This window comes from Cornus florida, unplaced genomic scaffold, assembly GCF_030987335.1.
Source record: "Cornus florida cultivar Cherokee Brave unplaced genomic scaffold, ASM3098733v1 CherokeeBrave_3.0.0_Hap2_Chr11, whole genome shotgun sequence".
In the NCBI taxonomy this organism is placed as follows: Eukaryota; Viridiplantae; Streptophyta; class Magnoliopsida; order Cornales; family Cornaceae; genus Cornus; species Cornus florida.
In genome coordinates, this window is record NW_026775581.1 from 126562237 (window position 1) to 126576721 (window position 14485).

A 14485-nucleotide genomic window follows, 5' to 3' on the forward strand; every position below is an offset into this window, starting at 1 on the left:
TCGAGCCACGCATGTGATGGTGTTGGGTTGATTTAAAAGCCAATAGTAGAGGCTAAGCTAAAGTGAGACTAGTGGCTTGGCTTGGTACTAGCCATAGAAAGAGGGAAAATACCACCAAATTGGACAACTAAAGTGACTCACTTGCCCAAATACTGAGGCCAAACGTTGTCTTTGTTTAATGACTTCGAGGTGGTCAGGTTTGGGATCCTAACCTAGCTATCTACGTTTTACTCCTACTCACTGCTACCACTCAAGTAGTAGTTGTATCCATATGTATGTGGTCACTCTTGACTAAAATGGCCCCCCTCTCTCTGTATTATTTACCCAATTAGGAAAGCCAAACCCAATCTTACTTCCCCCTGCTCTATCTCTACCACAACAAAAGTCAAAAATGGAGGAGAGAAAAAAAACACAAAAAAACCATACCAATGTGTTACATGTTATTCTTTATTTATTCATATATACATATGTGTGTGTGGAAAATGACCAAAACTTTATAATGACTATCTTAATTAATAAAACTCAACAAATTTGGCTAGATTTGAAATATTCAAAGTAACTTTTCATAACCCTAATACCCTTATGCTATACATAGAAAATTCATATTCACACTCTAAGAGAAACTTCCAACACTATCCCTCTTTGTTTATTTGCTGCATCAAAGGAGTAAAAATTTCAATGAATTAGAATATAATTATTCATAATTAAAAAATAATAATACACAAAATTTTATGGATAAATAAACACACATACACATCCATGTGTGTGCAGTTGTATGTCAAGGTCACCCAACAACCATCATGATTAATCAGATGATGATCATACTGTTCTAGATAAGTCCCAAACTCATGGAAGGCTATGATCCTTACATTGATCACATTAGTGCTTTAGATAGGGCCCACTTTTGTTAAAGAGTGGGCCTGCTATTATCTGTACGGTTCATTCCGACAAACCAGGTGCTTGAGTACTTAAGACACACAAGTAATCAATGTTGTATTGGCTCTCTCTCCCTACCATAATTACCTAGTCACGTTGCACCAAATCGGACATGTGTGTGTATACCAAGCGCTTCAATCTAACGGTTGATAATTCATAAATGGCATTCTCGGTAATTTATTAGAAAAAGTAAGGTGTATTTTGGGTGGTTAGCTTTATAAATAAAGTCTTCCATGTACACTTCAGCATTCTAAGACAACAACTCCTTAGTCTGCACTCGAACTTTATAAATAAAGTCCTTCCAGTTGCATTCTCCCAAGACAGCTACTTCTTTCCAATATCACAACAATACCAATTTAGAGAGAGAAAGGGATAGATATAGAGAGAGGAGAGGCAAAGATGACAAGCAGCATGAACGATCAAGTTGAAGATCAAATGGTACTCATCTCTCAGTACTATCCTGGGATATACACCCAACTGGTACCAGAACAAGGTTTGTACACTAAAAACATTAGATATGTCATATGTGTCATGCATGCATGCATTTGATCATGTACATAATAGTGTTTAATATGAAGTACTTGTGTGCGTATATATGTTTTTTTAGGAGAGGGGAAAAGGAAACGACGACGGAAGAAGAACAAAGGAGAGGCTAGCAGTAGTACTGGTTTGAGGAAGAGGAAGCTTTCTGCCGAACAAGTCAATCTTCTTGAGCAGAACTTTGGGAATGAACATAAACTGGAGTCTGAGAGAAAGGACCGGCTTGCTTCCGAGCTCGGCCTCGATCCGCGCCAAGTCGCCGTTTGGTTTCAGAACAGAAGGGCTCGATGGAAGAGCAAGAAGTTAGAGGAGGAGTATTCTAAATTGAAGAACCAACATGAGACCACCGTTGTTGAGAAATGCCGGCTTGAAACAGAGGTATATATCTCTCACATGTACACAAAAAGATAGTTCAATTAATATAAAGTCTATTATGTCTCTACTAAGCTTCTATAATATTATCCTCTAGTACCCCCGTTTGTATGCAGAGAAACCATGGGAAAAGAAAGCACTACTTTCCTTTTGTTGGGGATAATTTGGAAATGGGATCCAGATTGGCTGTGGTCTGGAGTACTTCTTTGTCATATTCTAAGCTTCTTTTCTTTTTATTTATATTTTTTTGAACTCACTAAAAAAAATAAAAAAAGAACAAGTTCTTTTTCACGTGAAATTTTTAAATTAAATTTCGTATTTCTTAATTTTATGGTATATACTTCATTAACTTCCCAGTTTTTCAAAAACTACAAGTTCAACTGTGAGAGATTTTTATTCACTATAAATTAACAACAATTAATTAACAATGCTATGTTTAGACATGCATGGCCTATAAGTTCAAGGAACCCTGCTATATAGTAATGTTTAATAATCTTATAAAAAATTATACTAAAAATAATTAAGTGGGTCTCCTAGTACCAAAGCAATATCATTTATTGTTAGAAAAAAATTATTTATATTTGCACATAAAAGAAACTTCCTGCACTCCACTTCTTAGACCCTACCATAATTTTTTTTTTTTTTTCAAAACAGGAATGAAATGTAGAAACTTTTTATGGAGTAATATTTGTTTAAGGTAGCTAATATTGCTATAAAAATAGACTAATCAACAAGAGAAAAGGAAAGTTGATAAGAACACAAGTGTCTCCTAAAGCACTAGAAAGCAAAACAATTCTACATGTTTCATCAATTCACAAGAGTCCGTACATAGTGGTTTAAGGTAGCTGGGTGGAGCAGCACATGGCATTTCATGGTCCCATATTATAATTCCTAGCTCCTAAGTTTTTAAACTCATTAATCTTGTAATTAATTAACACGAGACTCGATATTTAAACAGGTACTAAAGCTCAAGGAACAGCTCACTGAGGCAGAGAAGGAGATACAAAGGCTACTGGAGCGATCGGATGGGGTTTCAAGCAACAGTCCGAGTTCATCATTCTCAATGGATGCATTGGAGCCCCCTTTTCTTGGAGAATTCGGGATGGAAGGATTGGAAAATGTCTTGTATTTGCCACAGAACAATTACATTCATGGCATGGAATGGGTTAATCTGTATATGTAATGTATGTAATTAAGGGCATTCTAGCTAGTGTGTAGATAGTGACCACCTAATTATGTACATCTCTTTCCTTAGCTTTCTGTTCAATGTTGCAGTGGTACTGACTAGAAGATGGATTTTCATTCACATAATTTCGCCTTTTTAACTAAATACCTGGTTCTTTTCATGTATCACTATCAAATACGTGTGCATCTATTTACATATACATATACACACACACACATACAGTGTGACAATTTGACAAATACCTGGTTCTTTTCATGTATCACTATCAAATACTTGTGCATCTATCTACATATACATATATACACACATACTGTGTGACAAATACGTGTGTGCTTTGTCAAACTAGCTATTCTTTTACCATGTTCTCATGCTTTGGTTGAACATTAGTTCCATTTAGAGACCTTAAGGTTTATCCCATATACCTGTTAATAAATTTGTGAATTTGTGAATAGGATGACGCAAGGGTGAATTGGACAGTTCCACAGGATGATCAGTGTAGGAAAGATTCAATGTACCAAGGACATGAAATTCCATGCATATTGATGGCATCACGTGAATAACTAAAGATAGTGAGAAGAAAATACTATCCAACAAAACCTAACTCTATGACTATAGAAAATCATTGTTAAATGCAATGGTAGACGATAAGCATGAACTCATCGGAAAAATAACAAAGATCTATATATATTTTTTACACTAACCAACTTTTTTATAGGTCCATCAAATGAATCATATTCTATAGGCAATAAATTGCTCAGTCAAAAGATGAGATGTCAAATTTCAACTTCAATAGCTTGTACCACAATATTTATATACACATTTTTTTTTTTTTTTTTTTTCTAGTTGATACTCACCCACACTACCTCCACTGAGGTTCGAATCCCTAACATTCTTTTGGAAAGTAGGAGCCTTGTACCGCTAGGTCACAGACCTGTTAGTATTTATATACACATTGTCCAAACATTTATAAACACTAAAATATCCTAAGATTTATATACACATTATCCATACAAAGGTTTGGCACAAATTGACTTGAGAAGGATTGGGCTGCAGCCTCTCAGGGACACAACTGAAGGGAAGAGGCAGAACTCTCTAAATGGAATATTCAAATATCTTGCTTTATTAAATAATTTGTTTAGGAAAACAAAAATATAATACATGTTTTTACTTCCATGGACAAATTTTCATAGCAAGGGCTTAGACCAAGTGATATCACCTCTTCCTGTTCAGGATTCCATATATTATGCTATATAGATACAGAAGAGTGCGTAAATATATCATTATACATAACCAAGAGGAAAAAAAATAAAAAACTGGAATCTCATAAACATATAAAGCAGGAACACAATGACATATAGATAAGGTACTTGGTACAGCAAAAGACGACAACTTTACCCAAGGAAAGAGGAAAAAGAAGAACTTACTAACCTTTCCTCAGTTGGTAATAACCGTTCAAGAAAGTGAAAGCAACGAAAGCGGACTTCATCTGCCACACTGACACCAAAAATGAGCAAATGAAAGAACAACAAACAAGCAGAACTTTTCATTAGCTTGGATTTATACAGGGGTACGTGGCAAGCAGAGGCCTTAAGAGTTATTGAAGAACACTGAAAAACATGCCACAATAGTGTATGAACAAAGAAGAAATTAACAATACATACAGCTAACGACAGAACGATAACAGAGTATAGAAAGGAATTTTATTAAGTGGTTTCTCTAAAATGCTGCGCTTGCCATCCTTAGATGTATACTTCACACATCAAAAAAAGAAAATGAGCTTAGTAACTAGAATGTATCTTATAGGCAATTACCAGGCAACACCACCTTGGTGCCATTGTGTATTTGTGTGGCTCTTTGTACGACACAGCTACAATTGAATGATATGTGTGGTTTGCAATTGGTTGCACATATCCAGGGTTTGGCTTGTAGCCTCACCAACCAAAAGTCAATCCACATTAACCCCCTCATCCCAAAAATAATAATAATAAAAAACTAGAAAAGTTAAAAATTCTAAACTAAACTGCCTACAAAAGTTCCTGACTTTAAGCAATACATTATTGTACACACACTACTATTACCTTGAATCAAATGGAAATCATTTCAGACCACGAGACAGTCACAGAAATACAGAGGCCATCAAACATCCCAGGTTTGTAAAAAAAAAAACTTTTCGAGATTCCTTTGTTAAGAGTATCAAACGCGCTATCACACAGCTTTCACAAGATGAATTACACATTAGGAATATAAGAACTTTGTAGGCTTGTAGCATGAGTAGGAGGAACCCAAGAAGTAAAGTCCCAAGTGAAGAAGCGCAATATAGACCAATAGTATTCGAGGTTTATCTTCCATCAAATCAAATGAGGGAAATAAAGAAAATTGAAAAATTATAATTTTTCAAAAAGCCTCACAAAAAATGTTTTCACCAAGTTCTCCATCTTTTCAAAAAGGATCCTTGAACAATTCAGAGAGAAGTACTTCACCGGTATGGCCGACTAGTTCAAAAAAGTATGTTAAACCAACATCTTCCACCAATCAGCACTCCTCCACTTGATGAAATGGATTTTGATTCTCCAAGTCTAGGGATACAGTGGAAAGTGCAAGCCAGAGAAAACGTAAAAACTTCAATGTTTGGATCTGAAAGAGAAACAAAATAATTCGGTTTGATTTTAAAAGTGACTAGTTTTGAGTCAATTGTAGGAATGGTGGCAACCGTCTTTATCGGGAAGAGGCTTTTTTGGGGGAGAAAATTATAACAAATGTAACCCATATTTTGACTAAGAACATCATGAATGTACAACGGAACCGCACTAAAATTTTCTCTTTTTAATGGGTAAACACGCACACGGAGGTTGAGATACTACTCAAGCTAATGCTTAGTGGTAGCTTATGCTGCATTAACTATTCTACATGTGTGTGAATTATACCCATACTGACAGAAGACTCATGGGACTATACGATATGTGTTTGATTATCTAGTTGAACATACACCTAGCAAGCATGCCCAGTGTTCAAGTTTACTATGCAATTAAAAATAAAACTCTTATATATATATATGCTTGTTATATGATTGCTTAAAAAACTGAGTGGGTTGCGTATATTGAAAACACCATTTTACACCAAATCACTTTAAACTAAGATATGAAAGAAGATGATTAAAAAATGAAGATTTAGTCATATCCCGTCCTTATCTTTGTCATCTAAAAAAATCTGATGCTTACATACTTCCACAAACAAACGTATCTGAATCCATGTACATACCTCTTGATTTTGTTCAAATACATCAGTTGCATGCAAAAATGCACCTTGTAACAGACCCCTTTTATGCGTTTATACATTCCAGGTATAGGTCTTCATCGATTCATGTGGATCACAACCTGACCAAAGCTTGAGATCTTTATTGATTAAATTGTCAACTTCACAAAATACTTTTGCACCAATCAGAACAATCTAGAAAAATATTCCATGTTGAATCAGCAGTGTCCCCTTGTTTTTTTTTTTTTTAGGAGGGATCACAACACCACAGCTTATTATTTATCAATCAATCAGGGTACACCATAATAAACTCGTATTGAACCACCTAAAGAATGTTTTCTTTCACATTGTGACCAAATATAATAGTAGTAGATTTTATATCACAAATCATCCTCTGATGCTTATTTCATATTGTCGGGCTAACCTTGCTAGAATTTATAAACATACTCTTTTTGGCTAATTCAGAAATACAGACCAAATCTTAATTCCGCGAGATTGACCGAATTTATATATACATACATATATATATAACTTTTAATTATGTTCTATTTTTTTGCTCAATTTCACTGAGATTATGGTAAAATCAGCCCAGCCTTTCATGAATTAATCAAAATATTAGAAATTCCGTTTTCCCTTAACTTTGAATTCTTTCAAAAATTAGCCAAATAGTCTTGACACTAAAATAAAACTTACTATTGAATCCAAGGTTTTTGCAACTTCGAATTTGACGGGTTTGAATCCATTGGCATTATGTAATTTTATAAACATCTGGAAGAAAAAAAAAATTCCACACACTGAATATTCATCAAACAAGTGCAGTGCCATCAATATGGTTGAAATCTATACTGTATGACAGATTAAAACAAAAAGAATGAACCGGCAAAAAAAATGCCAAAAACATATATGGATGGTAAAGAGTCAAAGTGGCAACGTTATTCAATGAATCAATAAGAGAAACGAACCGATTTATAGTTGGTTCACATGTAATCTACATCGAATCAACAAAATGCTGAGAAAACCACAGTGACTGAATCCGCTTCGGCTCTGATACTCAACGATTCGCCACTGTAACATTGCGATTCGCTCCTCGTTTGAGCCATTTCTCTGTTTTAGTTCGGAGTTCATTTTCTTTCTACGAGCCCAAACCCCAATAACTTGCACAGAAGAAAGAAGGTGACTTCATCGCCGAACTAACTCGGACCAAATTGTTACATTTTCTTGGAGTTGAAATAAATGGAGGGAAAGTAACTGATTGGAAAGAGCGGTCCAGCAGGAAAATAATGAAATTTGAAAAGAAAGAAAATGGAACTTGTTTGGTGCGGTGGAAAATAAATGAAAAATATTTGCCTCCGTATCTTTTGACTCACTATATCCATGGGTTAAGTACACTGACTCTGGAGTTTGTTCTAATTATATGCACAAGGGAAACTTTTCAAAAAATTTGCATTACCCTCCCCTCATAAGTTATTTTTACTTTTACACCCCCAAATATTTCGAACGTTAAAAATGCTCAAATATCTGTATTGTGAAATGACCATTTTGCCTACATGTATAATAAATCAACTCTCTCTTCCCTCTTATCTTTTTATCTCTATCCCGTCGCTCTCTTCAATCGCAGAGCACCACAACCATCTCTCCCCCCCTTTTTCTTCCCTAAATCCAATCTTCCTTGTTTCCAAAAGTGGGAGTGAAGAACATGGATTATTTTTATAGACAAAAATACCTCTCTCTCCCACCATTTTTCTCTCTCCACCTACCGTATTGGCCACCCCCTTCTCTCTCCCCCTTTTTTCTCCAACCACAACCCACATTTTGAAGAAATTTAAAATAACTTTCGGCTACATGCTCTTCCCTAAATCCAATCTTCCTTGTTTCCAAAAGTGTCCTTGTCTCCAAACCAAAAGTTCAGTAAAAACAATATACCCGTCAATACAGGAAACTGCCCGTGCCCACATGAAGATTGGCCTTTTGTTGCAATAAAAGAAGCGAGATTTTATGAGTCAAAAGCAGTCAAAAAAAAAACATAGACAAAGTAATGTAACTTTATTTGATTTTAATACATGGATCGTTAAATAATTTTATGCCATGGATTTAATTAGGACATAATTAAAACATAGAATTTATAGTGAACCCTACGTAATTGAAAAATATATATTTTATGATCGTCGTCGTTGTGGTATCATCTCATGTCCTTTATGTATAGAAAACACTTTTAAAGTTTTAATTTATACAAATAAGTCCTCCTAACACATTTAAGGTAGAATTTGCTTAAATTACACGTATTTTACATAATATTTAAAAATACATATTATGTGAAATGACAAAAATGGACATAATGCGAAATTACATTGATTAGCACAGGGGAGTGTGGCACGCACTATAAACGTACTATAGGAATATTTTATGCACTTTATTATAAAAACTATTGTTATTTTGAATTCAAACACCCTTTTTTTTTTTTTTTTTTTTTTTTTTTTATGTGAAGTATATATGTGTGTGTGAAAATTTATTGTAAATTGTAAAGTTTAAAAAATTAAATGTATATATTATATATATAATTAATAAGTATCTTTAATTTAATTTTTTATATATATTTAATGAAAAATGATAACTATATTAAATTTTGTTTGGGATTAATTTTTTTATTTTTTATAATTATAAAAGAAATTGAGGTTTTCATTACATGTGATTACTCTCTATTAATCTGACAACTGTGAGGATAAATAAATTTTTTATCTCTATTTGACAAATAAAATAAAAAATAATACTTAAATCATCACTAGTAAGAATATATATCATCCACATTGTTAATGTGAACCAATAATAAATGCACATGTCGTCATTAATTACCAAATTCAATATGATGGGGTAGGTACCCATTTACCAAATCAGATATGTTGATTTGATTATTTATCTATGATTTGGTAATTAAAATAGAACGTGTCTATTTATTATTGGTCTACATCAACGGTATTAAGTCATAATAAATGTATAACTCTCAAGTCAGAGAGAGATAATACAATGTTATGGAAAAATTTCTTAAAAGTGGGTTAAATGTACATATTACACGTCAATACTATGAGATTATTAGCATACGCAAAATTATTGGAAGCAATGAAGGTTTCACGTCACTTTGCTGGCATGGCTTCAAGCCAATAGAATTGAGTATTTTTGTACAGTTGTATTCCTCACCATGTTCTTTTTCTCTCACTACAAGTCGCAGAATCAAAATTCCCCTTCTTCCCCTTCACTCACCAGCTGGCGAAGAACCGGCCGTCCAAGCCACCGACCATTCTTCTCTTCCCTCCTCCGATCTCTGTGCAACGAACAACCACCATGGCAGATCTAACCCTAACAAACCCACCACCACCGCCACTGATTTGCCCTTAAATCCCTTACCCACAGTTGCTGCCATAACCACCAAAAAAGCCACGGCCTTTCCCACCAAACCCACCGTTGCTGCCATAACCACCAAAAAAGCCATCGCCTTGAATTATCTGACCTGGTCGCAACGCCGAGGTTGTTGCTGAAGACAAAGACGAGACCCATCCCTATAATTTTTGGATCCTTTATCGATACCCATGTCGTCGCCCGCGCTGGTTCTAACTGAACTTCACCTTCGGCTGCGCTCACTCGGCCCTCGCCAAGCCCATCGGCGTCGCCGGGTTTAGCCGCGGACTCTCTCCTTATCGGCTCAACTCTCCACCTTCTCTCCTCAATTGCCGGCGCTGGAGAGCATGAAAAGGGTTGATAGAGGAGGTAAAGGTGGGATGGTGGTGGATTCTGGACGACTTTCACGATGTTGCTGGCGGCTTGGACAACCGATTCTTCCCCCACTGGTGAGTGAGGGGAAGAAGGTGAATTTTGGGTCTGCGACTTATAGTGAGAAAAAAAGAACAGGGTAAGGAATACAGCTGTGCAAAAAGATTCAATACTACTGGTTTATGATGCCATGTCAGCAAAGTGACGTGTAACCTCTATTGCTGCCAATAATTTCTCTTAGCATACACACTCTTGAGCTTTTTTGGAAGAATAAAATGGTAAAATGGACATTACACTCTTGAGCTTTTTTGGAAGAATAAAATGGTAAAATAGACATTACAACATTACTTTAGGTCATATTTCTATTTGAGTGGTGTCTTCACACAATGTTAAAAGAATAAGATGGTTATTAATATACTTTTAAAAATAAGGGTGAATGTGCTATGCAAAATATACATTAAAGGTGTTTTATGTATTTGACCTTAAATAATTTTATATCTAATTATGAGCTGTGTGGGTTACACAAAATCATTCTTGTGATAGCTTTTCTAGTAAAACAAGTGTTTTCTTCCGTGACTTAAAATAATAATAATAATAATAAAAAATAAATAAATAATAAATATAAATATAAATATAAATATAAATTAGTGGTATATTCAAGTTACCGGATATCTTAATGTTGCATGCACTTGTGGTGTAGTGAGCAGCTTAATTAGAAAACAATGACAATAAAGTGATTTTTATGATTCTGAGTGATCGAAGTAGTTGTATTAGTTTACTTGTTTTTTGTAATAGTTGATGATTTCAAAGTATTTCAGGATAATTTTCTAACATACTGTGATACCCTTCGATTCTAGAGTCACGGGTGATCAAGTCCGAGCACAGATCTGAGTGATACCAAACAATTAATATGTAAACAAGCAAGAATAAAAACTGATTTAAGAATAAAATAATAATTCGTTGAAAGAAATCTAAAATGAAAATCCTCAAACCTTAAATAATAAATTAATATAATTAAAATCCGTACAACTCGGGAATCCACCTAGTGGACCCCTAATCCCAAATCCTTAAATAAATTTACAGAATTAAAAATCCAAAACCAAAATAGAAAGGAAGTCCTATGTAAGCGGAAGAATGAGTGTCTGTATCTGCATCAACACGATCAAGCTCTAAGCCTGGTACTGACGAACACCTGAAAAATAAGAGTGGGTCAGGCCCACATGCAAGTTCCATACTACTACAATCCATACATAAACCCGATACGCAGATACATCCTAAATAGCTCGGCAATATCTACAATAGTCCATATATATATACACACACACACTATAGGATGCTCACTAGCCTATAACATAGTTCAGCCTGGGTAGAAGGTGACATATAAAACATGTTTTTCAGCGGCCAAGTACTTAGACCTACCAGGAAACATTAGCTATATCTAGCTACTCAACATTTGCAATATACGCACCCTAACTGTGATCAGGAGACTCAAGCTCGTATCACGGTACCATACTGATATGTATATAAAGTCCGTATACTCCTAATACAAAATATCATCTATCTTTTATAGTGGTCTGATATAAGTATAACAATCCATCCAGAAACCAAAGTAGGTCATTCAATTCATAATTGATATGACACAAATATGAATGGAACTGAACCTTTATGGTAAATTCACACCTCAATCCAGAATAGGTAGGTTATAGTGTTTGAACTAATCCATACCTAGTATGCCACCGTCCCATACCGGTGCATACTATCTTCCATCCAATATAGTTGACAAATTCATAATAAATATTCATCAACCATACTCCAAAATAAACATAAATACAGTCCTATTATATGTATGACCAAATTATGCATCCAGTATATGATTATAATCATAAAACTTCCATTTAAATTGTTAAAACATTGATAGACAATTTAAACCATCCATATCCATCCAATTGATAAAACAGAAATTTCAATAGTTCATCAATTAACACCCACACCATGCTATAATGACTATCAAAAATATGAGCTAAGCACATTATACTAGACATCCCTAACCATACTCTCATACTAGTTCATTTAAATTATTAAAACAAAGACTAGTAATGAAAATCCTCATTAATCCCTGACGGCATGAAAATTATCGTTTCATTACATGACGTCCTTTTTAATCCTCCATGTTAAAACATGTGCTTAACATAATATGTCAACTAAGAAGTCTCACAACACATTATATACAGCCCCAATGGTATTTTATACTTACCCAAAATAAACTGGTTAAAACAAACCGGCAAATAAAACTCCTCCACTCTTGACAACATGCAACAATGTATTTAAATTACATAACGTCCACAACCACAACCCAACCAACCCTCATGGAACTTAAATATATCACAAATATCTTTGGTACAACATCCCTAAAATATCTTTCAATTCAGTCCATTCAATTGGCTAACCAAACTAGAAATTTAAGACTTTCTCCTTCCTGGACAACATGCACATTAATTTTTTTTTTTTTATTTTTTAAATTCATGATGTCCATTTATATTAACACACTAGCATATACTAACTATTTTATGGTTTTAATAGGTTAATTTTAAACATCTAAAACCCCACGCCACTTTCTATTAATTTCATTTAAGCCCCTAAAATCAGAAAACCACAAAAACCCACGTACTGGGCATTTAGAAAATTGGAGCTGCCTCCAATTTTAAGTTGAGCCGGCTCCAATTTTAAGTTGAGCCGCCTCAACTCTTTGTGGAGCCGGCTCCACTTCAATGGAGCCGCCTCCATTGAAGTGTGGAGCCGCCTTCACTTCCCCAGCCTCCGTTTTTCACTCTCTACTTCCTCTGTTCTTCGTCTTCGCTTCTGGCGAAAATTCCAACTGTCTGTTCTAAGTTTCTTTAGAATTTTCAAGGTTCAATTTAAGCCCAAATACTCTTAGAAACTTCTCCAATTCCATTATGAATTAATTGAAAAAAATCTAAATTGAAAACAAAAACAGTTTATGTTTCTCTGTTCGTCTTCTTCGCGTCCGGCGAAGTTCAACTCTCCGTTCTAGAATTTTTCTTACATTCCTAGGATTCAATTCAAGTTCATTCCATCCTAGAAACTCCTCAAATTCTCTTGTGAAAATATTGACAAAATTTTAAATCAAAAACACAACAGTTCATAATTTCAAAAGCGAACAGGGTTTAAAATTGTACAGAGACTCTATCACGCATAAACATCCATTTTAATAATTAAATTAGATTCCTGGAGACTATAGAGAATGCACAGAACACAAGTTTACAGGAAGGAGATAGAATGAAACTTGCCTTCGAGATTTTTGAATTAAAAATCTCTATACCGTCTTCCTAGATTTTCCGGCGATCACGCACTGTTCTAACTTCTCTGTTTCCTCCTTGGTTCCTCACACGAACAACACTCCTCCTATCCTTCCTTGGTTCAACCCACAGTCCATGGTTGAAATCCCATCTGGTGGTTCTCTCAGTCTCAAACTCCCCTCTGTTTTTCCCTCAAACACCATTACATGCCTCTGTATCTCTCTATCTCACAATACGTGAATAGGGTTTGGTTTTTTCCTCACCCTAGCAAACGTAAAAGATTATATATATATAGGCACATACTAAGACCTAATTTTTAATTCCCAGCTAACTATAAGTCGGCGACCTAATTATACAAAAACAATAAAACCCTACGACACAAACAACTTACAAAAGCTACCAAATATAATCTACCAAAAACACGTCAATTAAAACCAATAAATCAAAGAAGTAAATTTAATCATAATTAAACAATTAAATAAAACCAACCAACAAATAATTACAATTAACCAATTAAATAAAATAAATACATAATAACAATTAACCAATTAAATTAAAATAAATTCCCACTAAATCAACTAAGCAAATAAACCACATAAGTCACATAATTAAATCAAAATGTTATAAAAACAAAATTAAATTCCCTTTTTATCCTTCTGAAAACTAGGGGTATTACATTCTCCCCCCCTAACAAAAGGAATTCCGTCCTCGGAATTCACGAAATTCTGAATTATTGTCGTTTTAAAATTCATTTCCGTTTTCGTGTGGTATAGCCTCTTTTAGGTAAGCTCTACCAAATTCCCAACATAACCAACAATATACTAAGTTTCCATGTAAAAGAAATATAACATAAATGTACAACTCCTAGGTTGTATCTATCAACGATCCAATCATATCCATATTTAGCGAAGGGTAACAATCCCTATTCCTTCCAGTTCCATAGAACAAACACATAAAATTCCTATGCATACAGCGCTTAATAAGCTGGTAACGCTAAACAATAGGCTACTGCCTAAACCAATAACCAAAATCCGTGAAGAGTTAGTGCGATACGTGAACCTGACCTTCCTCTAAAAGACAATGTTTTGCCATGATTCGATATCCTGTCTAGAGATGTGAA

The 14485-nt window shown here is 34.6% G+C and overlaps 1 protein-coding gene across 1 annotated transcript; it reads left to right on the plus strand.

Moving 5' to 3' along the window:
• Window positions 1–1201: 1201 nt before the first annotated feature.
• LOC132284232 (homeobox-leucine zipper protein ATHB-40) lies at window positions 1202–3159 on the plus strand. Its single transcript, XM_059786313.1, has 3 exons — window positions 1202–1429; window positions 1544–1854; window positions 2807–3159. The coding sequence occupies exons 1-3, from the start codon at window positions 1336–1338 to the stop codon at window positions 3029–3031; spliced, it is 630 nt and encodes a 209-aa protein (XP_059642296.1). The 5' UTR covers window positions 1202–1335; the 3' UTR covers window positions 3032–3159.
• Window positions 3160–14485: the final 11326 nt, after the last annotated feature.